The sequence below is a fragment of the Pituophis catenifer genome, unplaced genomic scaffold (genome assembly GCF_029215685.1).
Source record: "Pituophis catenifer annectens isolate HBS135680 unplaced genomic scaffold, rPitCat1.0.hap2 SCAF_4, whole genome shotgun sequence".
Classification (NCBI taxonomy): Eukaryota; Metazoa; Chordata; class Lepidosauria; order Squamata; family Colubridae; genus Pituophis; species Pituophis catenifer.
In genome coordinates, this window is record NW_027256884.1 from 131560994 (window position 1) to 131588773 (window position 27780).

Below are 27780 nucleotides of genomic sequence, written 5' to 3' on the forward strand. Positions count from 1 at the left end.
CCAAATTGTGAAGCCCAGAGACAACACAGAGAAATCCAATCAATTCAATCCTTTGTTTGCTTATTCATAGTAGACAGATCGCTGGAAAAAATAATTATGTTTGAAAGAATGAGCAGTAAAAGGAAACCAGGCCCCTGAAGAACCCAGTGCCTGGACACCATCAGAGCTGACACCAGCCACAACATAGAACAAGACTGGAAGATGTGGAGAGGCCTGGCCCGGAGAATCACCAAAAGTTGGACTCAGCTGAATGGGTAGCAAGAGCAAGAGCACTGAGACTTATATACCGCTTCACAATGCTTTCCAGCCCTCTCTAAGTGATTTACAGAGTCAGCCTATTGCCCCCAACCATCTGGGTCCTCATTTGACCAACCTTGGAAGGATGGAAGGCCGAGTCATCCTTGAGCCTGGTGAGATTCAAACTGCTGAACTGCTGGCAGCCAGCAGTCAGCAGAATAATGCACTCTAACCTCTGCGCCACCACTATCTCATCAGTAGACAGAATCTTGCCAGACTGAGGCTATAAACTTCTAACCTACCAGACATACTCTGAGAGAGGGAGACTACACTGTGGCTCCTGCGAACTTCTCCCTCCCTCCCTCCCTCCTTCCTTCCTTCCTTCCTTCAACTGAGAACTGCGCAGTCTCTTCATCTGGATCTTTCTCTGGGACAGCTCTGTGCTGCCAATGCTTTCCCTCACTGCTCATGCCTCTCACAAAGTATAATATAATATACTCTTAAAATATATTGGTCACTTGTGGAATGTTATGTAGAATCCATTGTTCAAGCCACACGTGTAATCAATGCCCTTTATTGTGTGGTTATTTGCTTTCTGACACATCACATATACCAAAGGTATGTACCATTTGTTTCTGAGCCCTAAAAAAAGGTGTAACTTTCTCCCTCACACGTGTTTTGCTTTGCCTGAATTACTGGGTGATTGATATTTCCAAATGGGCTTCCTCTTCTTCTTGTTTCATATCCGTCATCGGATGTTGGTGATCATGTTGGCAGAGAAGCCCATTTGCAAAGGGAAGAGCGCCTCTCTCAAATTCAGGGACTGTGTTCTTATTAGCTCCGCAACCACTTGGCCAAATGGTTAGGTCAGAAAAGAATAAAAGATCCAGAACTGAAGAAAGTTGCAGGGATGTTTTGTTTGTTTGCTTGAGATTTTTTTTTTTTGGGGGGGGGGATTTTTTTGGTCTGTTTCCAAAAGTCCTGGAGTTTTAACTTGCTATGTGGAGAATACTCGGCTGCCTAACTGGGTGCAAGAACAGGATGCTTGAAATCCCAAATTCTTCTAATTTCTGTTTGGTGGATCAAATTTATGAACAAATCCATGAAGGATGCTGGTTAGTTAAGAGAGAACAGCAGAGAAGATGAATGTTGGGTTAACTTTCTGTTTTGCTGGCAGCATTTCAGAAGGGAAGGAGCTCTTCAGCCCCAGCAAGGACTCCTTCCGCCATCAGCTATGTGGTGTCTGAGCAAGAAAACCCCAGCAAGAAAGACCTTGAAATGAAGCAACTCTTCAGGGGACCGTACAATAGATCGGCCTGCAACCACAGCCGCCTGGAGCCCCTCGTTTTCTTCCTGTCTGGGATTCCTGGCCTGGAACAAGCTCACCCCTGGATCTCCATCCCCTTCTGCTCCATGTTTGTCATCTCCCTTCTGGGCAACGGCACCCTCCTCTATGTGATCAAGACAGACCTGAGTCTCCACAAACCCATGTTCTTCTTCCTCTCCATGCTGTCCTCCATTGATCTGGTGTTGTCCCTCACCACCATGCCCAAAACCCTGGGCATCTTCTGGTTCAACGCCGGGGAGATTGGGTTGGTTGGCTGCCTGGTGCAGATGTTTTTCCTCCACTCCTTTTCCATCATGGAGTCTGCAGTGCTCTTGGCCATGTCCTTTGACCGCTACGTGGCCATTTGCCACCCTCTGAGGTACCACAGCATCCTGACTCATTCGCTGGTGGTCAAAGCAGGGCTGGTGGCTTTGATGAGAGCGGTGGCCCTGATGCTGCCGCTGCCCTTCCTGCTCCGGAGACTGTCCTACTGCCACTCCTTCATCATTGCCCACTGCTACTGCGAGCACATGGCCGTGGTGAGGCTGGCCTGTTCGAACACCCGCTTCAATAATGTCTACGGGATCTTCGTGGCTCTCCTGATTGTTGGCTTTGACTTGGGCTTCATCGTGCTGTCCTATGCCAAGATCCTCCGAGCTGTCTTGAGCTTGGCTACCAAGGAGGAACAGCACAAAGCCTTTGGCACCTGCCTGTCTCATGTCTGCGCCATCTTGGTCTTCTACGTTCCTGTGGTTCTCTCCTCTGTCATACACAGGTTTGGCCACCATGTTCCTGCCTACATCCACATTCTCCTGGCTAATTTCTACCTGCTCTTCCCGCCAATGATGAACCCTATTATCTATGGGGTGCAGACAAAGCAGATCCGAGAGAGAGCTCTCCACCTCTTCTATCACCAGCAGCTGTTACGAAAGGCAGCCTTGTAAAGGAACTACTTATTCAGAAGCTGTATGTTCGTATCTATATGCAACATATAAATCCGGATACTTTCTTCTCCACATCTTCACATTCATAAGGAAGAGCACCTGGCAGGCAGCCTCCATCTTCCCTACCTTGTAGGACCTGTGAGAATCCCAGGCCTTGTTCTCATCATCACTGCAACTGGCCAAAGTAAGGAGAAAAGTTTCCTCTACTGGGACTTGTTTGGTTGCTTCATCCATTTCCCCTCTGAGCCTGGCTGTCAGATCTGCCTCAACTTGGACTTCTAACAGTGGTGAAATCCAAATTTTTTTCCTACTGCTTCTGTGGGCATGGCTTGGTGGGTGTGGCAGGGGAAGGATATTGCAAAATCTCCATTCCCACCCCACTCTGGGGCCAGCCAGAGATGGTATTTGCAAGTTCTCTGAACTACTCAAAATTTCCACTACTGGTTCTCCAGAACCTGTCAGAACCTGCTGGATTTCACTCCTGACTTCTAAGTAAAAACGATCCTTAACTCCATTTGTTGAGAAAGTATAGTTTACTAGAAGTCAAGTGAATCACAGTAACGTAAAGCCAGAACTGAAAGTTTGTGCCAGACTTTTGCCAGTTAACTTTCCTCCCTTGGTCCCTTCCCATTGTTTGTCTCTCATTATCCAATCAAATTTAAAAGAGATGTTTTGGTAACAGTCACTCTACGTGTTGGCATTCTTCTCCCAGGGAAATGGCCTTGAAGACTTTGTTGGTTCTCACACAGAAGTACGTTTCACTTCCCCCCAGGCCCTCGCCTGCCCTCCCAGCTTCCTCCCAGAGTTCACGGCAGGCTGGCAGGGAGGTGGCGGTTCTGAAGTTGGCCAATAGGAAGCAGAAAGAAAATGGGAGGGGAGGGGAGGGGCCTCCAGGCAGTCCCTGGCTCTGTTGCTATTAGCTGGGTCTTGCTAAGCAGGAGTTCTAGGTCTGGTCCAACACGAACAAAGAGCCGGAGTCCAATTCTCTCTGAGTCACACGTTTATTCAGATCTTGAGAAAGGGAGGTGATACCATTAAGCTGCAGGAATCTACCCAGACTTCTTGCCTTCCCCTGGAAATGACCAGATAAGGATTCATGGATCTTGGGGGAAGTCAAGCTTATGCTGCTTGGGGCTGTGCAAAGACTCCAAGCTGGGTCCTCACTTGACCCCTCCTTCCAGCCTAGCTAGCAGTTTCCTGACATCAGCTGCCCATTGGCCCTGTTTAGGGTGACCTGTTCCTCATTGGGTAGGAAGGTCTCTGGGAATATCTGCTGGGTTATTGTGAAGATTATTCAGGCTACCTGGTGGATAACTTTGCTCAGATCCACTTTACCATGGACTCTGATACCACAGAGCAGGCTGAGATTCTTGGATGTATAGCAGGGGTGAAATCAAGCAGGTTCTGAGAGGTTCTGGAGAACCGGTAGCAGAAATTTTGAGTAGTTCAGAGAACCGGTAAATGCCACCTCTGGCTGGCCCCAGAGTGGGGTTGGAATGGGGATTTTGCAATATCATTACCCCAGGAGTGGGGAGGGAATGGGGATTTTGCAATATCCTTCCCCTGCCACGCCCACCAAGCCACGCCCACAGAACCGGTAGTAAAAAAAATTGGATTTCACCACTGATGTATAGTCTGGTGGTGTGATCTGGGATGAGTTGTCCAGTCTCTTCTGAAAAACCTCCAGAGATTGAGCACCCACAACTTCTGGAGGCAACCTGTTCCACTGACTAATTGTCCTACCCTGTCAACTCTGCCTTGGCCTACAATTGTTGTTTCTCAAGCCCATAGCCCTCGTCACCATCCGCACGTGGCTCTCCTGGGCCTTGGCACCACAGAGCCTGGGGTTGAGCTTGGGAGGGACCAGGAAGTCAACGTTGGCTATGGACACACAAAAGAGGAAGGGGCAGCCCGGTTCCTTTCTGCTTCAGAGCAGCAGGACAGGCTGAGTTGGATCAACATGAGAGGGGATGAAGAGGGAGGGTCTTCTCAGCCTAGAGGAGAAATGGAGATGCCTTGTTTTCTGAGTCAAGTTATCCCTGCTGCCAGGGAAGGAGCTGCATGGTGGCTTCAGAGAGGATCTGTCAACAAGGAGACTTCCTGAGGGAGGTCAAGGAGAACATCTAAACAGGCCGTGAATCACAGCAGTTGGTTTCACATGGAAATGGTTAATACGGTGAAGCTGAACTGCTGAACCTTCAAGGCATTTCTGGACCTCAAGAAGTGCTGCTGGCAGAACAGGAAGTAAATTAACTATTTTGCTATCTGGTAAAGTATTTGTATGAGGAACAGAGGCTCCAGGGATCAGTCCGTGACTGTCAGGCGCAAGAAATCAGGAGAGCAGGCAGTTCAAATGAATACAAGTTTTTTAAAAAATAAATTTTATTAATTTTCTATTAATTACATTCTTTAGTGCCTAACAAGCATCGTGTTGTCTGGATATTTAATTTGCTTAACAATTCAAATTCCCTTCTTACTCTTCACCCCTTTTTTCCAACCACTGGTAAAATAAGTTCCAAGTTTGATAATATTCTGGGTCTTCTTTCTGCTTGATTTTCAATGTAAGTCTGTCCATTTCTGCACAGTCTAATATCTTCTTAATTATCTCTTCATCTTGGAGTGTTTCTTCACCTTTCCAATATTGTGTGAAGAAAATCCTCGCTGCTGTTAAAACATGCAATACTAAATACATACTTTTCTTATCAAATTTTTCTGATATCATCCTTAATAAAAACAGTTCAGGTTTAAAATGTACATGTTTCCTATTATCTTTTCTAGCCATCTATGTATTTTTGTCCCAAATGTTTTTGTTTTAGCACAAGTCCACCACATATGTGCCTCTCTTTTGATTAAATTTCCAACATTTGCTAGACATTTTAAAACTTTTTAGCTAAGCAGGTGGTAAATGCCATCTATAAAACATTTTGTATAAATTTTCTTTATAAGAAGAAATGAATACAAGTTTAATGTATGGTGGGATCTACAAGAATCTGAACTACTAACAGTCAAAGCAAATAGGCAGTGGATATAAGTCAATGGAATTCTAGGTGGGCTGGATCTCTTGCGGGCTCAAAAGGACTCCAAACTTATGACACTCTTGACCCTTCCTTCCCTCGGGTTCAGCCTGGTCATCTCCTACAACAGCCTAATTAAACCACTACCTATTAAGAGATTGTCCGAATATAGAACAGTAGACAACTATTCCTTCAAAATGTTTTGGGAGAAATGAATTTATTTGCATCCACATTGAACAGAAAGATCTAAACACACAAAGGTTGTTAATTTCACACAGCACTACTATGAGTTGGCTTGGACTCTGCCTCGGACCTAAAATTTCCTACTTTGCATGCCCATAGCCATCAGCACCCGCACACGGATCTCCTTGGTCTTGGCACCATAAACCATGGGGTTGAGCATGGAAGGGACCAGCAAGTAGAAGTTAGCCAGGAAGATGTGGACAGTGTGGGGGATGTTATGCCCAAAGCGGTGAGAAAGAAAGGAGAAGAGTCCAGGGGTGTACAGAATGAAGATGACTCCCACGTGGGCCCCACAAGTGCCCAGGGCTTTGTGCCGAGCCTCCAAGGAAGGCAGGTGGAACACGGTCCGTAGGATCAGTCCATAGGAGATGAAGATGAAGGTCAGGTCTCCACCGGTAATGAGGAGGGACACAATCAGCCCATAGAGGTTGTTGGGAGTGGTGTTCCCACACGCTAGTTTTACTAGAGCCATGTGCTCACAATAAGTATGAGAGATATTTCGGGAGTGACAAAATCTCAACCTCAGCAAAAGTAAAGGAATGGGCAAGATGAATACAAAAGCACGGATAACAATGGCTGCTCCAAATTTGACCACCGTCTTTGGGGTCAGCAGAGTTGTGTAGCTGAGTGGGTCGCAGATGGCCACGTATCGGTCATAGGCCATGGCGGTGAGCGTCCCAGATTCCACAGCAGAGATGGCATGGACCATGAACATCTGCACCAGGCAGGCAGTGAAGGTGATCTCTTGGGCATTGGCCCAGAAGATACCCACCATCTTGGGCAGGATACAGGTGGGCATGGCCATGTCGGTGAGTGCCAGGATGGAGAGGAAGAGATACATGGGCTGGTGCAGGCTGGATTCTGTCCAGATGACCCAGAGCAGGGTGGCATTGCCCAAGAGAGCCAAGGTGTAGATGAAGCAGAAGGGAATGGAGAGCCAGGTCTGGACATTCTCCAGTCCTAGAAACCCCAGGAGGAGGAAGGAGGTGGAAGGGGCATGGACACTGAGGTTGGTAGTTCCTGGCATAGCAAATCACATTAAATGAACCAGATTCCTGTCTCTCCAAGCTGCCTGGGTCTTCTTACTTCTTAAATATTTTGATACAATCTGCTGAATCTAAAAGTTGCCTTGCTTCCCACCCCATCAATCGGTCTGCAGTTTCTTTGGATAATGTCTCCTCCTAAGTCATGGGACCTTCTGGGGCTTCTTCTGGTTAGAGAGTCAGTTTCCTGCCTCTGGGTGACGAACTGGGTGTTCCTCTCAGAGAAAGGGAGGACGTGAGTAATCCCACTCCGTGCTTTGTGCGGCAGAACCTAAGAATAGCCCCCAACATACTTTCCGTAACTCAGTTTCTCCTTAGGAACAATGAGGGGATTTCCTTGCTGCACCCAGCTGAGGCTCCAATTTTAGAAGATGGGTTTCCCCTCGCTCCCAGGCCTTGCTCTTCCCTTCAGGAGGAGGAAAAAGTCATCCTGGCCACGTTGCATTCTCGGGGTGCAAGAGAAGCACTGCAAGAGAAGAAAAGGAAACAGGAAGGGAGCAGAGCTCAGCTGCTATAGGTGGATTGAAGTGTCACAAGCTATCAGTGGTCCCACCACCCCTTGTCCCATGGAAACTCCTGTTTGGGGTCTCAGCCAGCCAATCCACAATTCCTATTCCAGAGCCTTCCATGTATTTTTAAAAGGTTTTTGAGAAGAGATTTAATAGCCATTTGCTGAAATGGTTTGGGGTCTCCTTCTTGGGTGGGAGGTTGGACTCACAAACCTCCAGGGTCACTTCCAACTCTATTCTTCTGTTTTGTTATTCTGCTATTCTTTCTGTGATCCTGTGTATCCATCCCATCAAGCCCAAAGAAAGTCTGAAGTGATATAGGATCTCTTGTCACAGGCAGGGGGCTGGACTAGAAGACCTCCAAGGTCCCTTCCAAACCTATTATTCTAGGTTCTACATTAGCTCTTTCCTCCAGTTTCATCCCTTTTGACAATGTTGACTTGCCAAGCTCAGAAGTCTGCACATTATGGAGTTACTTCAAGGTTAAGAAGAGAAGAGAAGAGAAGAGAAGAGAAGAGAAGAGAAGAGAAGAGAAGAGAAGAGAAGAGAAGAGAAGAGAATACTAACAGAGTTGGAAGGGACCTTGTAGGTCATCTAGTCCAACCTCTGCTCAAGCAGGAGATCCTATACCATTTCTGACAGATGGCAGCCCAGTCTCTTCTTGAAAGCTTCCACTGATGAAGGCAACTTCTGTTCCTTTGGTTGACTGTCCTAGTTAAGTATGGTTAACTAGATTAACTATGAGGGTTCCTTGGTGATTTCTGAGTTTGGTGGTTTTCTTGCAGATGTTTCATCACCCAAACTAGGTAACATCACCAATGCTAGTCTAACTATGGTTAACTATGGTTTCCCATTCAGGTGTGCACCCACTTGACATCCTTTGCTAAAGATCTACACACGATGTATTTTAAGGTGGGCCTCTGTACACCTTTGTTAAGCAAGCGGTTTAGCATATAATCAGAGGCAAAGAAGAGCCTCAAACTTAAAAGTGACTTACCTCCACCCTGTGTATGCATTGGTTCCTTTTATCCATTTTAATATTGATTTTATGTCTTAATTTTTAATGTTGGATGCTTTAATGTTCTAATCCTGCAATTGTTTTATTCTGTTATTTATGGTATTGCAAGCCAGCCAGAGACACTTAGTGGAGAGCTGGGCAGCATACAACATTTAAAAATAAATAAACTATCTTCATCCACATACGTTTTCCTGTGCTTAAAGAGGCAACACTGAGACTTCACTCTCATGCACACATACATGCACACTCCCACGGAACCATTCTGAGCCACAACACGGACACACCTGCAAGACTGCTAAGGTCTGGCTGACCGGATCAGCGATGGGCCTCTCAACAGCCTCCAAAGAAGCACAGCACCTGACGCAGAATCTGCTGGGATATATAGCTCAGGTGCCACCAGGTAGCAAAGGGACCGAATGGAGATGCTGGCCAGGCAAGGCCTCTCTGGGGAGTTCTGGCTGCACACAATGCCCAGGTGTACAACGTCTCCACTGGGGTCTTGGAGTAAAATTGCACCTGCCCTCTAAACCTCTTGCCCCCCAGCCCCTGAGTGAGGTCAGCTCCTACCTTCTGCAAGAGCTAGAAGCCCTTGGGGCCCCAACGGAGGCCTTTCACGTTGGGGATGGCTGATAGATTAAGAGCAGACCCCCATCTCCCCCCTTCTCACCATACTCCCTTCCTCCCCACCCATTTAGCTAGCTTGATATTCTTATAGCATTGTATTTATATTATTAGGTTTTGTGCCATTTTATCTTTTATGTAATAAGCTGCCCAGAGTTACTGTGTGGTAAGGTGGGTGGCTAATAAATCTTACAAATAAATAAATAAAATGGCGGTGGGGTGGAAGAACTGCTTTATGGTTTGGTGCCTCAGGGGACAGATTCTCTCTTTAGGGTTACCGTTTTCTTTACTTTGCCACTGTTGTTGCAAAAGGAGGGACAGTAAAAGGAGACACAAACAATCCAGGATGGCAGCCTGGATGTTTTTTTGCATCACCTTTTCTTCTTGCACGGAGCAGAGTATTACTCTCAGGCCTGGGATTCAATCCCCGTGTCTAGGTAAAGGGAGAGGAAGCAAAGAAGCGACGTCTGGAAGCAGCTCAGACAGAGACCTCCCTGATTCACAGAGCAATGAGGGTGGGAGGAGGAGGAGGAGAGGAGCAGTTAAATTATTGCAGCCCATCTCAATCAAAGTAGTTTTAGCCTTGCTGCGGAGTGGATTCCCTGGCCTGGTGAGCTTCATGGGGAGGACAACAGGGGACTGGAGAGGAAAGGGGGCGTCCCAACCCCTTCATTGACTTGGCTGCTGCCAGCTGAAGTTGAGCAACTAGGAAGGGAAGACAGAAAACACAATTTTCCTACAGGAATGGGGCAACTTGCCATGGCCAACTTGCCACGGGACAATTCAACAATTCAATTTAATTATTTAAAATGATTTAAAATATATTTTAATTTTCATCGTTCACATTTCATTCTGCCCCTCCTTTGGCATCCTTTCTTTAATGAATCTATTCCACTATTTCTCCGATATTAGTGTACCTCTTGTCCTGCAGCGAGTTGTCCTAGCCAGGGGTTCCCAACCGGGGGTGTGAAATGATATTCCAGGTTTGCGAAAACTTGGGTTTAGAAGTTTCAAAATTATACTGTATGTGTATAATTACCGGTATATGCATATAATTATTTATTTTTTAAAGGGGTGCGAGAATATATCAGAAGCGTTCTAGGGGTGCGGGAGATAGAAAAGGTTGGGAACCCCGAGCGTGGAGCCGAGAGCCTACTGGAGGAGATGGATCTGCAAGTTAACTCTTTTCCCACTTGAGCAATAGGTGAGCTGAGCTGGCTTCAGCCACGGCCTGGGATGAGAGGAAGGCTGGTCCTTCAAGGGCAGCTGGCAAGGTAGGAGATGCAAGTGCCCTTGAGTTCCTCCAGGGGAGTCCACTGTCCATGTGCTCATTCTCCCCCTTGAGACCATGATTGTCTCGGATCATCTGAACCTAGGATCCACGTGGGAAGAGGGCCAAGCCAATAGGAATTGAGGAGCTCTGCCTTCTCCCCACCCACACAGAAGTGGGTATCCATGGCCTTTCTCTACTGATGGAGACCAACTTGGGGCATCCCTTGACGGTGTGATTCTGTCCTTTATTAGGTGTATAATCTTCACACATTGTGAAGAAGCAATGGATGGAAACTAAGCAAGGAGAGGGGCAACTAGGACAAAGGAAGAATTTCCTGACCGTGAGGACAACTAACCAACTTCTGGCTTCCCTCCAGAAGTTGTGGGGGCTCCATCACTGGAGGCTTTGAAGAAGAGATTAGGCAGACACTTGTCTGGAAGAGTATGGGGTCACCTGCTTGGACAGAGGGTTGGACTAGAAGACAGCCAAAGTTACTCCCAACTCTGTTATTTTATTTTCTTGCTTTTCCCGTCAGGATTTCCATTCATGGAAACCTTCCTAAAGTCTCTCTTAGTCTTCTCCCTCACAGAAATGAAGAGGTTTTGGCTGAGGAAGCCTTCTGGGAGTGGGGTTGAGTGAGCCTTCCCCCAAAAACTCCCCTGCTCCAAAGACCAGCCCACTTCGGGCTTTCTAGAGCCAGGGCACCATCAGGTGGTGGAGCAACCCCTCTGTGAGCTCTGCCCTGTGGGGGGGAGGGGTCTGTGGAGCCGGGCCATCTCCGAAGAATGACTGCCCACCAGAGGCCTTGGAGGGTTGGACTAGAAGACCTCCAAGGTCCCTTCCAGCTCTATTATCCTATGTTCTGTGTTCTATGCTGTATTGGAGGTACACCTCCCAGTGTTGGTTTTAAGATGGGCAGCTATACCACTGCTATAAACCGGAGGTCTCCAAACGTGGCAACTTTTAAGGCTTGTGGACTTCAACTTTCAGAATTCCCCAGCCAACTAGATCCCCTTTAAGACCACAAGTCTTAAAAGTTGGCCAAGTTTGGAGACCCCTGCTATACGCAGGCAGGCTGGCAGGCAGCCAAGGAAGTAGGTCTGTGGGGGAAGAGGTGGAGACCTTTCCCCCTGGAGGTCTCCCCAGCCTTTTCCTCCATGTGCTTATGGGTCCTTGCGTGTGTGGCAGAGCTCCAAGTAAGCTGCACCTGAGCCACTCAGCATTGCATGGACAGGGAGGGGGGCTTAGAACAGGCTACGCAGCTGCTGGTCAATTGCTCCTCCACTGTGCCCGACCAATGCCTGGAGTGTGGGAGGGGGGATTCTTTACCTTGGTGGCCCCCAACCAGCAAAAGCCCAGTTCTTTCTTTAGCCAGTTTTTCCTGCCACAAAAACGGGTCCTGTTTTGCTGAGGTTATCCTAATGGGCAGATGGAGGGATGGATGGGTCGTAAGCCTCTTTATCTTACTTTACTTCCAAATATTCAGAAATGAGAATTGGAAAGCAGACAAGCACCCCTTGTGCAAGGAATGGGACTGTATGGAGGCCAGGTGAGATGATGACAGCACCCCCGGGACCCCCATTCTGGAAGGCTTGAAGGGTGGGATTGGGGCAGAACACCAGAGTTGGAAGGGACCTCAGAGGTCTTCTAGTCCAACCCTCTGCTTAGGCAGGAAACCCGATACTATTTCAGATAAACGGTTATCCAATCTCTTAGAACCGCCAGTGATGGAGCACCCACCTCTTCTGGAGGCAAGTCGTTCCACTAGTTAATCATTCTAATCACACACACACACACACACACACACACACACACACACACACACGTGTGTTCTTCCTGGGAGCTGTGAGGTACCTCAGTCCCCCACCGTCCTAGACAGGAGAGACACCCTTCTAACGATGTGAGTGGGCTTCAACTGCAGGAAGGCAGAGCTGAACAGAGACCAACTGCAAGGAGCAAGTTTATTCGAAGGTGAACATAAAACATTTCTGCGTGGCCTTCACTTTGTTAAGGAGGGCCTCAGTTTAGGAAGTTCTGGAATTCAGTTCTGGAATTCCTGCAGCCTTCAAGGTATTATGCAGTCTAGGAGGAAACTGTCCTTAGAAAAGAGGCAGAGGGTCACTCTTCCAAGCTGCTCCCTGCCGGCCCCTCATGGAGGCCCCTTTTTGACCAACATTTTTCCTTGATCAGCATATCTCAATCCTTCATGATGCATGGATCTCAAGCGAGAGACAGAAGGTTCAGCAGAGGGCAGTGGACCTCTCAGGTTTGATAACTTCTGAAGCACTTCTCCTTCTCCTTCTCCATCTCCATCATCATCATCATCATCATCCATGAGAAGCTCGTTTTATAGAGAGGTTGGAGAATTATCCGTTGCTCCCTTGGGGAGATTCTTCTGAAGTGATGGGGGGATTCCTCTGATAATGGGGGACAGGGACATGCAGGCATCCCAGAAGAACCTGTGGAGTCCATGGGTCAGCAAAGGCGCAGAAGAAGGGTTTGTAATGTCCATCCTGGGGTCAGTTTGCACAGTCTGGGGCTTGGGGCGGCAGGGGAGTTTCAGCCTCAGCAGGCAGGTCAAAGATTAGGATGTTGGCCATCGCAACAGGAAGGCTGCAGAAGACGGCAGTTGTCTTGGGGCCCCGTGGACTTCAGATGCGGCCTGTCTCCCTCGGCCTCCTCCTGGGATGAAGAGAGCAACTTCTGGCTTGGTTTTCTACACCCAGCCGGCTTCAGTGAGGCTCCCTGTTCCTGCTGAGCCTCATGTACTTTAAGGCCCGTTTCCGGATGTCTTTAGTCCTAGCCCCATAGACAATGGGGTTGAGCACGGGTGGAACTAGGAGGTAGATGTTGCTCATGATGGCCTGGAGCAGAGGAGACGCATCTTTCCTGTACCGGTGGATGACGGAGAGGCTAATCAGGGGCACGTAGAAAGCCAGGACCATGCAGAGGTGGGCCAGGCAGGTGCCAGAGGCCCGGAGGCGCTGCTCCCAGGAGCTCAGCCCCAGGACGGCCTTCAGGATCAACAGGTAGGAGACAAGGATGAGCAGGAAGTCCAGGCCCATCACCAGGCTGATGGCGATCAGACCGTAGACGATGTTCATGTTCAGGTTGTGTTTGTCACATGCCAGGTTCATCATATCTTGGTGGAGGCAGTAGGAATGCCGGAGGCCCCTGTTGCAGAAGGACAGGCGGTTGAGGAGCAAGGGCAGAGGAAGGAAGAAGGCCACTCCTCTCACCAAAGCCACGACGCCCACTTTGACTGTCACAGAGTTGGTGAGGATGGTGGAGTACTGGAGCGGGCGGCAGATGGCCACGTAGCGATCCACGGCCATGGCCAAGAGGATGGTGGACTCCATGCCCGAGAGGGAATGGATGAAGAACATCTGGAGAAGGCAGGTCCTGGAGGCGATCTCCTTGGCATCTAACCAAAAGAGAGAAAGGACCCTGGGCATCGTGCAGGAGGCCAAGGCCAGGTCGACCCCTGCCAGCATGCCCAGGAAGAAGTACATGGGCGTGTGGAGGGCCGGCTCGGCTTTAATGACCAGAACCACGATGGAGTTGCCCACCAGGGCCACCACGTACATGGCACACAGGGGGAATGCCAGCCAGAAGTGGGCAGCTTCCAGGCCAGGCAAGCCCCTCAAGATGAAGGAAAAGGGGCTGCCCAGGCTTTCGTTCGTGAAGGGCATTGCCAGGGTGGCATCCGGAGGCCCCGTGCTCAGGTCTGCAGAAAGGAAAGAAGGCAGAGTTGGTAACCTCAAGGAGGCAGGCAGGCTGCTTCTTCTCACTCCCCCAAAAAGAGCGCCCGCCCCTGCAGAAGACCCCGGTGGAGGGGCTCTTGGGGTGAGGGACAGCAGGGGGCCAGGAAGGGGGAGGCAAGGCCCTGGGTAATCTACCGACCAGCTAAGCCATGGTTTGAATTGCTAAGCCACCGTGGGCCTCCCAAGCCCATGTCAGAAGGTCGCAAGGGGGGAATCATGTGAGCCTTGGACATTGCAACCGTCATAAATGTGAGTTGGTTGCCAAGCCTCTGACTTTTGATCTCGTGACCGTGGGGATGCTGCAATGGTCATAAGTGTGAAAAATGATCATAAGTCACTTTTTTCACTGCCGTTTGAAGAGTCATGAAATGGACTGTTGTAAGTAGAGGACTACCTGTATCCTAAGGGTTGTGGTGGTGGAGGGGCTGGATGGAGGATTAAAGAGACCCCCGTTCGGTTCCTCCCTCAGCCATGGAAACTCTCTGGGTCATCCTCTTGCAGCACAGCCTACCCCACAGGGTTGTCGTTGAAAGGAAAAGTGGGGAAGGAAGAACTGTGCGCCCTGCCTGGAACTCTCTGAGGAACGGAGGGATTTAGGGATTCCCACCTTGGACTCTCAATAGGCCGATGAGGTGGGCGTGGGAAGAGCCACGCTAAGCCACCACCGGCCCACATCGGCCCCTCCCCCGCCGGCACAGAGAGTTGTGCAGTTCCAGCCTCAGTTTGCTTTCCGTTATCAACCAGCCGCAGGGAAGGGAGTTGCAAGCAAGCATCAACGAATGCAAACATGGAGCAAAAGGAAAGGCAGCTGCAGAATGATGGCAGTCATTCTTCCAATATCTGAGGGGCTGACCCCAAAAAGAGGGGGCTCCACCTATCCTCCAAAGCCCCTGAAGGCAGGACAAGAAGCAACGGATGGCAAGTAATCAAGGGGAGAAGCAACCTGGAACTAAGGAGGAATTTCCTGACAGTGAGGACAATTAACCGGCGAAACGACCGCAGGAGTTGGGGTGCTCCATCGCTGGAGGTTTTCAAGAAGAGACTTAACAACCATTTGTCAGGAATAGTCCAGGCAGGGTCTCCTGCCTGAGTAGGGGGTTGGCCTCCAAGGTCCCTTCCTACTCTGTGATTTCATTAAATGCAGAATCACTTGAAATTTAAAAAGCAGCTTTGTGATCACACCTTGCACCCTCCCCCAAACAAACTCCCGCAGCCCGGGCTGACGGGGCTTCGGAGGAGCCAAGGGGGCCCTTCTTACCCTCCAGCCCTGTGCTGAGGTGTCAGGCCTCAGTGGGGCTTCCACGTTTCTTAAGAACAGGCAGCAAAGGCCCACATTAGTGGCCAAAGGTTTGGGAGCTGCCCAAGTCAGCCAGCGAGTCCCAGACAGCCCCCCTCCCCCGGCTCCCCCTCCATTCCAGACAGGGTCCAAGGTTACAGCGACCTTCCTCAAGTCTGTGCCCCCCACCCGGACGACCCTCCCAGGGGTTCCAGTGCAGGGTCTGGTTGACGATCTCAGGAGATGGAGTCCAAGACAGCTGGAGCCAGCTGAATTTGGGGAGGCCGCTCATTTAAAAATGTTTTCGAAGCAGGGATGCTGGCCACAGCTGGTCCTTCCTAGACAACTTTGAATTAAAGCAACGAAGATGATTAAGGGACTAATCCTATAAAGAAGGGTGGCTGGAATTGGGTATGTCTAGTTTAATGAAAAGGATTAGGGGTGACATGATAGCAGTATTTGAGGGGCTGCCCCAAAGAAGAGGTGGGGGGGTGGTTCCTACCTAATTCTCCAAAGTCCCTGAAGGGTGGTCAAGGAGCAATGGATGGAAACTAACCAAGGAGAGAAGCAACCTCTTAGAACTAAGGAGGAATTTCCTAACAGTGAGGACAATTAACCAGTGGAACGGTTTGCCTTCCAGAAGTTGTGGCTGCTCCATCACTGGAAGTTCTCAAGAAGAGATTGGACAGCCATTTGTTGAAATGGTCTAGGGGTCTCCTGCCCAAGCAGGGGGTTGGCTTAGATGACCTCCAAGGTCCCTTCCAACTCGGTTATTCTGTAAAATCTTTCTTTCTTTCTTTCTTTCTTTCTTTCTTTCTTTCTTTCTTTCTTTCTTTCTTTCTTTCTTTCTTTCTTTCTTTCTTTCTCTCTCTCTCTCTCTCTCTCTCTCTCTCTCTCTCTCTCTCTCACACACACACACACACACACACACACACACACACACACACACCCCACTCCAGTAAATGTGCGGAACTGAAACTTTTGTTAAATATGTGGAGCTTACCTTGCGAGATCATTTCCCCTGTCTCTCCTCGTGCACAGTTGGTAAATTAAGTCCCTCCCGTGAGTTCTCCCTTCTTTCCTTCCTTCCTTCTCTGGTGCCTTTAACACACATCCTCCATGAAGGCCTTCTGAGCCTCCGAGTCCAGCTTCACAAGCCCCTCAGCTCCCCTGGGAAGACCCCCGTCCTGGCCCCACCTGGCTCTTCTCCCTGAGGAAGACCCTTCCCAGCTCCCCCGCAAGAGGCAGGTTGTGTCTCTGGAGAAGCCGAGGGGGCTTCCTGTCAGCTGTGAACCAGGCAAGGATGCCTGGATGGAGCCTTCTCAGGCTCAGCCCCCCTCGGGACCAATTTGTCACTGCTGGGAAGGTCCCACCCCAGAAGGGCAGGGCCATGGGAAGGAGAAGCACGTCCAGAGCTACTTTCGGGATCTGATCTGGGACTCTCAGTCCGCCTCAAGAGGAACAAACCTCTCAAGAACAGGAGCGACGGTTTCCCAAGCCCAGGAAGGGAATTTCTCTGGGGTTTTTCCAAGGGGAGCTGCTGCCACTTGAGGGCTTCAGTCCAGAGCCCGTCTTGAGGGAAACGCTGGCCCTCCGTGGCTTAGCGGTGGCCCCGCCATGAACGTTGTTGGCCTGCTGCAGCCGGAGCATCTGAAGGCCTGGGACCCCAAGCTCCATTTCTCCAAACCACAGCTCTCTTCTTGCAAAAGAGTGTATTCTCTCTCTCCCCCCTCCCTTTCACACCCACCAGCACAGAGATTGGAGAAGGAAGAGCCAAGACGCTTTGCTAGGAACAAAGCAAGATCTGTGCCCTTGATGGGGGGTTGCAAAGAAAACATAGCCAGCTGGGCAGGTTGCAATTAGAGAAGAACCCGGGTGCTTCTAGCAAGAAGACCCCTGGCTGGGAAAGGAAAGCAAGGGCTGCGACGTAAGCAGAGGCCTAGGTGGTATCGGTCATGCCAAGAACACCCGAACAAAACGACTTGCATACCTGCTTTTCCAAGCTGAACAGCATGATTTATACACGGGCAAAGAAATTTGTAACCCATCATAATATTACTGTTTAGGATTTCTTGTATCCTGAGGTCCAGGAGCTCCATCACTGGAGGTTCTTGAGATGCAACTGGGCAGCCATTTCTCTGCAGTGGCCTAGGGGTCTCCTGCCTTGAGCAGGGGGTTGGGCTAGAAGATCTCCAAGGTCCCTTCCAACTCGGCTATTCTGTTCTGCTTTCCTCCCCTTTCCCTGAGGACTCCTCCCTGCTGAGAAGAGGGTGAGGGACCCTCTGGGTGGCTGAGCCCACAGATCCTCCCCTCCCCAGCTGCCACTCACTTGTGGGGCTGATCGGAACTGAAAGGAGCCCCAAGAGTCCTTCCAGCCCTTGGATTCGGTTGTATGTTCTTTTAGAATAGAATTTTTTTTTTTTGGCCAAGTGTGATGGGACACACAAGGAATTTGTCTTTGGTGCATAAGCTCTCGGAGTACATAAAAGAAAAGATACGTTCATCAAGAGTCATAAGGTACAACACTTAATGATAGTCATAACGAACAAATAAACAATCAGGAAACAATATCAATATAAATTGTAAGGATGCAAGAAACAAGCAACAAGGTTACAGTCATAAGTGGGAGGAGATGGGTGGTGGGAGAAGATTAATAGTAGTGCAGACTTAGTGAATAGTTTGACAGTGTTGAGGGAATTATTTGTTTAGCAGAGTAATGGCGTTCGGGAAAAAACTGTCCTTGTGTCTAGTTGTTCTGGTGTGCAGTGCTCCATAGCCTCGTTTTGAGGGTAGGAGTTGAAACAGTTTATGTCCAGGATGCGAGGGGTCTGTAAATATTTTCCCAGCCCTCTTTTTGACTCATGCAGTACACAGGTTCTGAATGCCTCCTTTCCCCCCTTAATTTTACTGGCTTTGCTTTTCTGCACAAGGATAGCAATGTCAAAAACCTCCTCCGGAGACATGCCTGGAGGCTGGAAAAGTTGCCAACTGAAGGTTATTTACCAAGGAAGGTTCACAGCTAATGCTTCAACAGGAGTTGTGGGAATTCAGGGAATATTTCTAAGTGGCCTCAAATCACTAGAAGGAAAGCCGGGTCAGCTGCTGGGGTGCTGAACCTTCTTCCACAAGTGGCCAAAGTTCCTCCCGAGAGCAAGAAGGGGCCCTCCGTGGCTTCCTCCTGGGGTAGGGAGAGGAATCTTGGGGGGGGAGGAATGGGGAATAAGGGTTGGGGGACAATCCCAACTTGGCCCAGGGCCATGAAGCCCTGAGGGGACCTCTGGGGGGGGCATTCCCATTCCTGGGAACTAAAAGCAGATCTTGTAGCTTCCTGATTCAGTTAATCCCCCACTGTTTATTTAACTTTGACATTTGAGTTAGATTTATTGGGAAATGAACCCCTGTGATTTTCTTGGAAGACATGCTCGGAAACTGCCTGGGGTCTGGCAGTTGTCACCTGGCTGCCAACCTCCACTCCTCAGGCCCAGGGTGCCAGATGCAGGGAGGAGCAGCTCTGTCCCTTGGCCCGTAGTCCTTAGGATGGCCTTTCGGCAGCAGAATGCAGGAGGACAACAGGCAGAGCTGGGGGTGGGGCTGGTGCAGTTAAACAAGTCATCAGCTTAGAGTCCTTATGTTGCTGCAAATGATGCAAGCCCAACCCTCTTGAATTCTGTTGACCCAATTTAATACTGAACATTAATTGGCCGGATTCTTGTGCCAGGGCTTCAGTAAATCTTCTGTGCCGTATCTTCATGAATGGTCCCCGTCCTTTGCAGTTGACATAGCATCCTCCCCTACCCATGAGTTCTGGAAGGTCAGGACCCCCGTCTTCTTCTGCCTGACCTACTGCAGCCCATTTCTCCTGCCTTGAGCAAACCTGTGCAGGAATCCAAAGGTCGCCTCCTCCTTCTCCCGTTTACCCCCAGATGGGAGGGAGCTGATGGAAAGCCACGCGAGGAGCAGAGGATCCTGGAAGGACGGTCCAGCTGGCCGGCCTGGCCTTTCCCTTCAGTTTTGATCAGCCCCACAAGTGAATGGCAGCTGGGGGTGGGGGGTGGGGGGGTCTGTTTGCTCAGCCTCTTCCAACTGGGAGGCTCCGGAGGGGAGGGGCTAGTCAGTCCTGGGGGTGGGGAAAACAGAACAGTAACATAACAGAGTTGGAAGGGAGCTTGGAGGTCTTCTAGTCAAGCAGGAGATCCTATACCATTCCAGACAAGTGCCTGTCCAGTCTCCTCTTAAGATCCTCCAGGGATGAAGAACCCACAACTTCTGGAGAGAAGCCCTTCCACTGGTCAGGAAATTTCTCCTTACTTCTAGGTTGGAACCCAACGCCCCAGCCTTGAGGTTCTCAGTCGTCCAGGTCATGGTTGTCCCAAAGGGGCTTTTCCAAAAGGCAACTGGACTTGTGTGCCGGCAGAACTGAGGGGGTTTCTTGGATGGGAGGCAAACTATTTTCCTGGGAAAAAAACCACGGAAGTCCAGTTGACTTTTGAAAAGCACCTTTGGGACACCAGGTAGGAAGGCCCCGGTGGCATCTCCCACCAGGCACCCAGAGGCGATGGAGCAGGGCATGGAAGGCTGGGGTGGAAAAACCGTGTGGGGGTGTACGTGGTGCAGTTGCCCTGAGGATGGCCAAACCACGACCTCATCGGCACCTTTGCAGATACAGACGTTCCTCCGGCTTCTTCTCCCTTTCGAGACTGCCCCGTCCCAGCTCTTCCCATTGCGATGGCGGTCGGTCGGTTGGCTCCCATCCCTTGGTTGGAGGCCAGGCTGGCTGACGAGAAGGAGAGACATTCCCAGGGGAAACTCACAATGGAATAATTTTGTTTGTGACCCAGAAATGCCTGAATTTCCTTGGAAATAGGGGGATAGAGAGGAGGGAGATGGGTCCCCTTCGACTGCAGAACTCAGCATTTCCACCCAAAGCAGGGTTGCTCCAGACAGACCCCCATCATTGGACTGTCCTTCCCTGCCCACGGACCCTGCCAGGTGTCTGGGGAAGGGGGGAAGTTTTTGGCTGCTATCTTGACTCTTTCACACACACACACACACCCCACCAGCTGCCCTTGGCCCCTCAAGGCATGGTGCTAATGTCCAGCATCAGAGGCTGCCCTGCGTGGCCCCTTCCCTCCCTCCCTCCCTGCCCCTGGACGGGCCCTCGGCAGCTCCAGAGAGCTCTTGTCCTGCAGTCAGCAAAGGCTGATCTGCTGCTGCTGCGGCTGCTGCTATTTTTAAAGCCAAGGGTGGATGGCCTGAAGCCCATGTAAGGGAGAAAGGAAGAGCAGGGGGTTTTCTATAAATAAAGGAAAATAATGTGAACAGGAAGGGCAGCTGGGCTCCAGTTGGCCAAGTTTTGCTCCATTTGGGGCTTTCTTGGGAACTCAAAAGCAGGTTCAGGGAAAGAGGCTGGAGGTGGGTTGCCGGCTTCCCCTGGCAGCTGAGCCCCCCTGGATGGGGGAGAAAAGAGAGGCAGAGGAGACCTGGGGACCTGAGAACCTGCAGAGGTAGCAGGGATGATCCCTGGTGGTCCCACTTAGGAGGGGCAGCTGCTCTCTGGAGGGATGGAGTGTAAGGCCTCCTCCGCCCCCAAGTAGAGGGCTCCCTTGCCTGGAGGCTTTAATCCCCCACCCAGCAGGAAAGGCTGCCCTACAGAGCCCCTTCCAAACCCAGGGTTCACCACCTCTGCAGCTATTTTTTCACATGTTATAATAAACGGAATAACAGTGTTGGAAGGGACTTTAGTCCAACCTGCTGCTCAGACAGGAAACCCTATCCCATTCCAGCCCTGCAAGGCTTTCTTTTTGAAAACCTCCAGTGATGGAGCATCCATCATTTCTGGAGGCAAGTTGTTCCTCTGATTAATTATTCTCACTGACAGGATGTTTCTCCTTAATTCCATGTTGCTTCTCTTCTTGGTTAGTTTCCCTCCATTGCTTCTTATGCTGTCTTCTGGTGCTTTGGAGAAGAGGTGGACCCCCTCCTCTTCTTTGGGGCAGCCCCTCAAATACTGGAAGACAGCTTTTTTGTCACCCCTGGTCCTTCTCTTTATCAGACTATAGAATAGACCGACCCAATTCCAGCAACCGTTTTCTATATGTTTCAGCCTCCAGTCCCCTAACCATCTTTGTTGCTCTTCTCTGCGCTCTTTCTAGACTCTCAACAGCTTTTTTATATCGTGGCGACCAAAACATCAAGTCGACCTTAAATGGGCTGCAAGACCAAATCAAATCCCGCAGCAAATCAGGGGAATAGATTCAAGGCTAGTTTGGCTCTCCAAAAGCTGAGATGGGGGTGGGGGTGGGCAAACTCCGAGCTTCTTCCCCAACATTGTGGGGTAGTTTCTCCATCAGACTCTCACGTAGGAAAGAAATGTTGGTCACGACAAATGAGCTTCTGCAGCCTTTTCCAGAAACACTTTATTTGGCATTCTGTTCTTCCGTAACGTTTTAATTTCAGCGCAATCCATGCCCTTTTTTCTTACTCTCAGAATTTCCTACCATAAAATCCTGTGTTGCTTCTTTGGGAAAATGTTGTACATTCTCTGACGAATCTGCTGGGTCTTCATGCTGTACACGATGGGATTCAGGAGTGGAGGGACCGCAGTGTAGATGTTGGCCATCAGCCTGTGGACCAGGGGGGACAGGTGCTTCCCATACCGGTAGAGCAGACTGACGCCGATCATGGGGACGTAAAAAATGAGGATGGCACAAATGTGGGAGACACAAGTGTTGAGAGCCTTGAGACGTCCTTGGCGGGATGCAATGGCGAGAACCGTCTTCAGAATCACTACGTAGGAGGCGAGGATGATGGCCACATCAAACCCCAACGTCAAAATCAGAAGAATCAAACCATACAGGACATTGACTTCAATGTCTGCACAGGCCAGCTTCATTACGTCAGGATGGAGACAGTAGGTGTGAGAAAGTCTCCTGGATCTGCAGAAGTGTAGGCGTTTAATCAGAAAGGGAATTGGGAAGCAGACAGAGATACATCTAACCGCAGCGGCTACTGCTATTTTTGCCACGACAGTGTTTGGGAAGAGCGTTCGGTATCTCAGTGGCTCTTGGATGGCCACCAGGCAGTCCAAAGCCATTGCCACCAGAATGCCAGACTCCAACACTTGAAAGGCATGGATGAAGAACATTTGGGTGATGCAAGCATTAAATCTGATGGCCTTGGAGTCAAACCAGTAAACTCTCAGCATAGTTGGGAAGGTGGACACGGAGAGTCCCAGATCTGAGCAGGCCAGGATGGAAAGAAAGATGTACATGGGCTCATGAAGGCTTCGGTCGGTCTTGATGACAAAGAGAAGGAGGCTGTTTCCAAGCAGCACGGAGACACAGAGCAGGAACAGGAGGAAGGCCATCCAAGCGTTCTTCTCCTCCACCCCAGGAATGCCGGTCAGGACAAAGGTGGGCAGGTTCAGGCTGCTGTTATTGGACATCGTGGCATCTGACATGCCTCCTGCAGGAACATCTGATGCAGCCATGCTGGGAAGCCACAGAGGGGAATATAGAAATTCTAGTGCTTGTTATGTTCTTTGGAAAATATCCACAGTCATTCGAAATAGGCAAATGTTTCAGTTTATTCAGACAGACTAGGTTATGAGAGGTTACGACCTAATTTAAAGAATGGAGCTCAGCCTGGTAATTTGTTCAGCTTTCCTCCTCCCTGGTCATCGGTGTCCTCTTCTGGTTCTAAAATGCAGTCCTGTTCCTTTTCTCAGTTCTTGGCCATCATGAACCACTGGAGACCTCAATGTTTTAGGGCTCCTGGTGGCTTTGAGCTTAAAGGCTTCCTCTTGTAGCTAGGAATCAGTCAGGTATCTGGGGACGGCCATCACATATCTCCTCAGCTCTGCTCTGTAGACAAAACATGCCAGATCCCTTAGTTGCTCCTTATAGGACTTGGTTTCCAGACCCTCATTTATCTCAGAACATAGAACCACAAGATGGGAAGGCACCTTGGAGGTCTTCTAGTCCAGCCCCCTGCTGAGCAGGAGACCCTATCAGTTGCCCAAGCTCTCCTTGAAAACCCCCAGTGACGGAGCACCACAACGTCTGCAGGAAAGCCGTTCCACTGATTAATTCTTCTCTTCTGGCCTGCTGGCCTGGCCCTAAATGTGACCTGCCACTCGTCCTGGGCACCACCGTTCGAAAAGGGCAGTGAAACAGGACTGCAAGGACGATCTGACCCACAGTCTGAACTTTATGTCCTGCTAATGTACCCAAAGACAGCATCAGACCTTTTAGTGGCCGCGTCATACGCTTGGGTTATGTTTAACTTTGGCTAAACACGGATACACGGAGATCTCTTCCACATGGACCAGTGCCCAGACAGGGGCCTTCCCCTCATCCATTTTTCCTATCCAAATGCAAAGCCCCAGGCGACACACAAGGCTGCCCATTAAGAGCATTTGGAAGTCCCAAAGGTGGGGCTTTCTTTATTTTTACTTTGAAGTCATTTCCCTTCTCATCCAGGAAGCTTCTTCAGTTCTGCCTGAATGGTGAGGAATGGAACATGTTCCATTCCCCACCATGCTATCAGAACTGAAGAAGCTTCTTGGATGAGATGGGAAACATCCAAAACAAAACAAAACAAAACAAAACAAAACAAAACAAAACAAAACAAAACAAAACAAAACAAAACAAAACAAAACAAAACAAAACAAAACAAAACAAAACAAAACAAAACAAAACAAAACAGTTGTCTTTTGGAAAAAACACATTTGGGACAACTATGACCTGGATGATGGAGAATCTCCTTAGACATTTAGAAGCTTCATCTGGTCCACAATGTAATCCCGTGTACAGTTTGGACACCCGATGGTACCCCTATACCATAGTGTACCCAAACTGTAAAACCACTGCTCTGTGAGCTGCACTGGCTCCCAGGGGGTTCTGGATACCGTTCAGGATGCTGGCTGTCACTTTTAAAACCCCACAAAACAAGGAGTCGGTCGACTTGTGGTTTCTGCCCACACGACCAGATCTGTAGGAAGGGTGGGCATGCCCTGGGTTCCTTCAGCGAAGCAAAGGCATCTAGCAGGACCTAGTAAGTGGCTCTTCTCTTTTGCGGCACCTGCCTGATGGAACAACGTCCCCTCTGAACTCCAGACAGCCCTGACCCTTTTGGCCTTCCAGCCCCTTTGGCTGTCCTGAAGATCTTATTGCCCTCGTCCAGGTGTTGGGCTGGGATGTTAGTGGATCCAGAATCTGAGTGCTGGCTTTATTTTGCTAAAGAAATGCCCTGGGGAGGGGGGGGGCTTGATTAGGTTTTTAGAATTGATTCTATTGTGTTTTTTTGGTTGCCATCCAGAATTATGTTATGATGGTCAGATTTTCGCCCCAAGCTTTATTTCTCCAAATTACAACTCTCTGCTTGCAAAAGTTCTCTCTCTCTCCCCCCCTCTCTCTTTCTCACACACACACACACACACATCTAACTATATCCATCCTTCCATCTATCTATCTATCTATCTATCTATCTATCTATCTATCTATCTATCTATCATAAATGGGTACAACTTGACATTCCCCCTGTTAATTTCCATCTTATACATTTCAGCCCACAGCCTTACCTGGTCTAGACATTTTCAGTTTTTCCCTTCTCATCCTCTAATGTTTAGAGACCTCTCTGAATGCTGGGTCATCTGCAAATTGCTATTTGTTTGTTGGCTGCATTTAATTCCACCTCAGTGCACGAGATTGAGATCGTACATGCCAATAACTCCAGCTGCTGGGGGAAAAACAGACATTAAAACCTTTTAAAAACTTCTAAAACTTAACCCACAAACTGGATGCAGAGTGATCAGGGCCCCCATATCTAGCACATTGCATCCCCCTAAGCTCAGTAGAAAAAGATCCTATATGCTCACCGAGCAGGGCCTGAAAGAACTTAGGGATGTATTATTCTCATTGGGTTCCTTTGTCATTGTTTATTTTATTGTCCTATTATTTTATTTCTGCTCCTTTCGTTTTTCTTCCTTCTTATCACTATAAGCTACTCAGAATAGCCCCAAGGTGAGAAAGGCGGCAAGTAAAATGAAGAAACAAACAAGCAAATAAATAAACTCACAGCCACTGAAAGTGAGTCTGCCCGACCTTTGCTGAAGGGGCGAGACCCTCCCGTCTCCCTCCACTCGAAAGGGACCCGGAGACGGAGCCCAGGGCTGCTGGCCAACAGGCTTATAAACCGGCTCCTTCTTTGAAGGAAACTCTCCCCAGACATCCTGCACTCAAAGTGCTTCCCTCCCCTGATAAAAGTCCCACAGACTCACTTCCTAGGTTAACCCTTTCCTGCCCAAACGGGATTCAGCTCAGCAAAGATTCAGCAGGTCTCTGGAAGAAATATGGCTTATTTACTTCTCTACCCGAACTGCACCTGTACTGCTCCTGGTGGTTTCCAATACCTCGACTTAGGACCGCAATTGAGCCCAAAATTTCTGTTGCTAAGCGAGACAGTTGTTAAGTGAGTTTTGCCCCATTTTACGGCTTCTCTTGCCACCTTTGTTAACACTGCCGTTGTTAAGCTTAGTCACGTGGTTGTTAAGTGAATCGGGCTTCCCCATTGACTTTGCTTGTCAGAAGGTTGCAAAAGAGGATCAGCCGGGACACTGCAACCGTCATAAATATGAGTCAGTTGCCAAACATTTAAATTTGATCAGGTGACCAGGAGAGTTACACAGGGGTCGCAAGTGTGAAAAATGTACTTACGTCATAGTCATCCTTTTCACTGATGTAACTTTGAATGTCACTAAACAAACTGTTGTAAATCGAGGACTACCTGCAAATATCTCAGAAGGTAGTATACGGAGGGCCACCTCACCATCCAAGTCCCCAGGCCCTGTTAGAGAAGGCCGAAAGGGTTCAGGTCGCCTGGGATTCTGGCAGGGGTGAATTGCTCAGCACTGGACTTGCACGATGTTTTCTGACCACAAGACCTGAACAATTCGTTTTAGTGTACATGTATTCAATTAACGAAAATACTCTAGCTAGGGAACTGCAAAACACAAAGCCAATGAAAACCATAGGACAGACGCAATATAAATGCCATAAAAGGAAATTATTTTGCTAAATACTTTCCATAATAGCTACTCGCAATTAGCCAGGTCCAAAGGCATACTGAAATTTACCGATTTGATTGTAATGTGCAAACAAACGTTGAGACTTCACAACAAGGTTACCTTGGAAGCCCCATCATGTCTCTTGCTTTGATTATTCTGCTCAGAAGACAGGAAAGCAGCAGTCACAACCCGAGGGCCTCTGACGCCCCCTGCTGGCAACATCAGGGACTGAAGGGCTTCTCAGTGAGGAGGGGAGGCATCCTAGACCTGCCCTGGGAACAACGATGGAGAGGAGGGGTTTTGGGGGGTAGGTGGGGGAAGAGACCAGAGGATCCTGATGAGGCCTCCAAACTGGCCAGCAGAGCCTCTTCTCCTTGGCACACCTCCTCCTCCTCCTCCTCCCTTTGGCCCCAAAGCAAGCAAGGCTGGAAATGGGGCCTTAAGAGACCTGGAGAGCAGATGAGTTGGGGCCTTCAGGGGACTGACGGGGAGCAATTCCAGGTTGGTTGACCCATCCCATGAAACTGTTAGCCAGGAGGGCACAGCAGAGGCCGCCATCAGAAGGCTATTTGCATGTCAGCACAAACAGAAAACCCAGGGAAAAAAATAGTCTGCAGGAGACTCCAAAAGAGTCCGGGAATCAAAGCCTCAAGGAATCAGGAGCAACACAAGGAGTTACTTCTGAGCAGTTCCTTTATTGTTGCTCTCCTAGAGACGGAATCTTGCCAGACTAAAGCACTTATCTACAAAACTACTAGGCATACTGCGTGAACTGCTAGGGAGGGTCCGTCTTCGCTCTCTTTCTGCCCACTAGAGATTCCAAGCTTCCTTGCTCGCTGGGAAAGAACCCCTCCCTCTTGCAACTCCGGCCCACTGTCCACCCCATCAGGGCAGTCCGAGTGAGGAGCTGCGATTCCTGGATCCAATTTTGGAAACAGAAATTATGGCCTTTACCTAAAGATGCCACGAATCCCAAACTGAATGGGAAGCAGAGGACAGCAAATCCTCATTCACGGAGACCTTTACTTTGCCCTCCCTCCCTCCTGTTAATCAGTTACGCTGTGGAAAACTGGGTTAGTTAACCTATGATTCCTAAATAATATGGCTAACCGTTATGTAAATGTATAAATGATTAGTGAGCGGGGGCAGCTGCCGTGTCTCCCTGCAGTCACTTGCAAGGACGCATAGATTGCCAAGTGCCTGGATGGTGACCTCATGACTGGGGAGGGGGCTGCTGCGGGGACCCTGACCTTGAATACCGGCCGTTATGTTCTTTCGTTCAGTGCTGCTGTAATTTCTGGGCTCTTATTTGCAGCCCACTGAAGTCGATGCCAATCAATCGATGCCATGAACAGGAAGTGAGTCCAGGTAACTGAGCAGAGGCTGGTGAATGCTTTGCTCTGCATGTCTCCTGATTGGAGAAGGAGCCGGCTGGCAAAGCTGCCA

General features: G+C 49.4%; 4 protein-coding genes across 4 annotated transcripts; 1 reads left to right on the forward strand and 3 right to left on the reverse strand.

Annotated features, from left to right (window-relative positions):
* The first annotated feature begins 1515 nt into the window (after positions 1-1515).
* Positions 1516-2508, forward strand: LOC139316371 (olfactory receptor 52K1-like). Its single transcript, XM_070943059.1, has one exon. The coding sequence runs from the start codon at positions 1516-1518 to the stop codon at positions 2506-2508; it is 993 nt and encodes a 330-aa protein (XP_070799160.1).
* A 3327-nt stretch (positions 2509-5835) lies between these two features.
* LOC139316852 (olfactory receptor 52K1-like) lies at positions 5836-6792 on the reverse strand. Its single transcript, XM_070943691.1, has one exon. The coding sequence runs from the start codon at positions 6790-6792 to the stop codon at positions 5836-5838; it is 957 nt and encodes a 318-aa protein (XP_070799792.1).
* Positions 6793-12961: 6169 nt separating this feature from the next.
* LOC139316372 (olfactory receptor 51E2-like) lies at positions 12962-13960 on the reverse strand. The gene has a single exon (XM_070943060.1). The coding sequence runs from the start codon at positions 13919-13921 to the stop codon at positions 12962-12964; it is 960 nt and encodes a 319-aa protein (XP_070799161.1). The 5' UTR covers positions 13922-13960.
* A 7802-nt stretch (positions 13961-21762) lies between these two features.
* Positions 21763-22758, reverse strand: LOC139317181 (olfactory receptor 51H1-like). Its single transcript, XM_070944152.1, has one exon. The coding sequence runs from the start codon at positions 22756-22758 to the stop codon at positions 21763-21765; it is 996 nt and encodes a 331-aa protein (XP_070800253.1).
* Positions 22759-27780: the final 5022 nt, after the last annotated feature.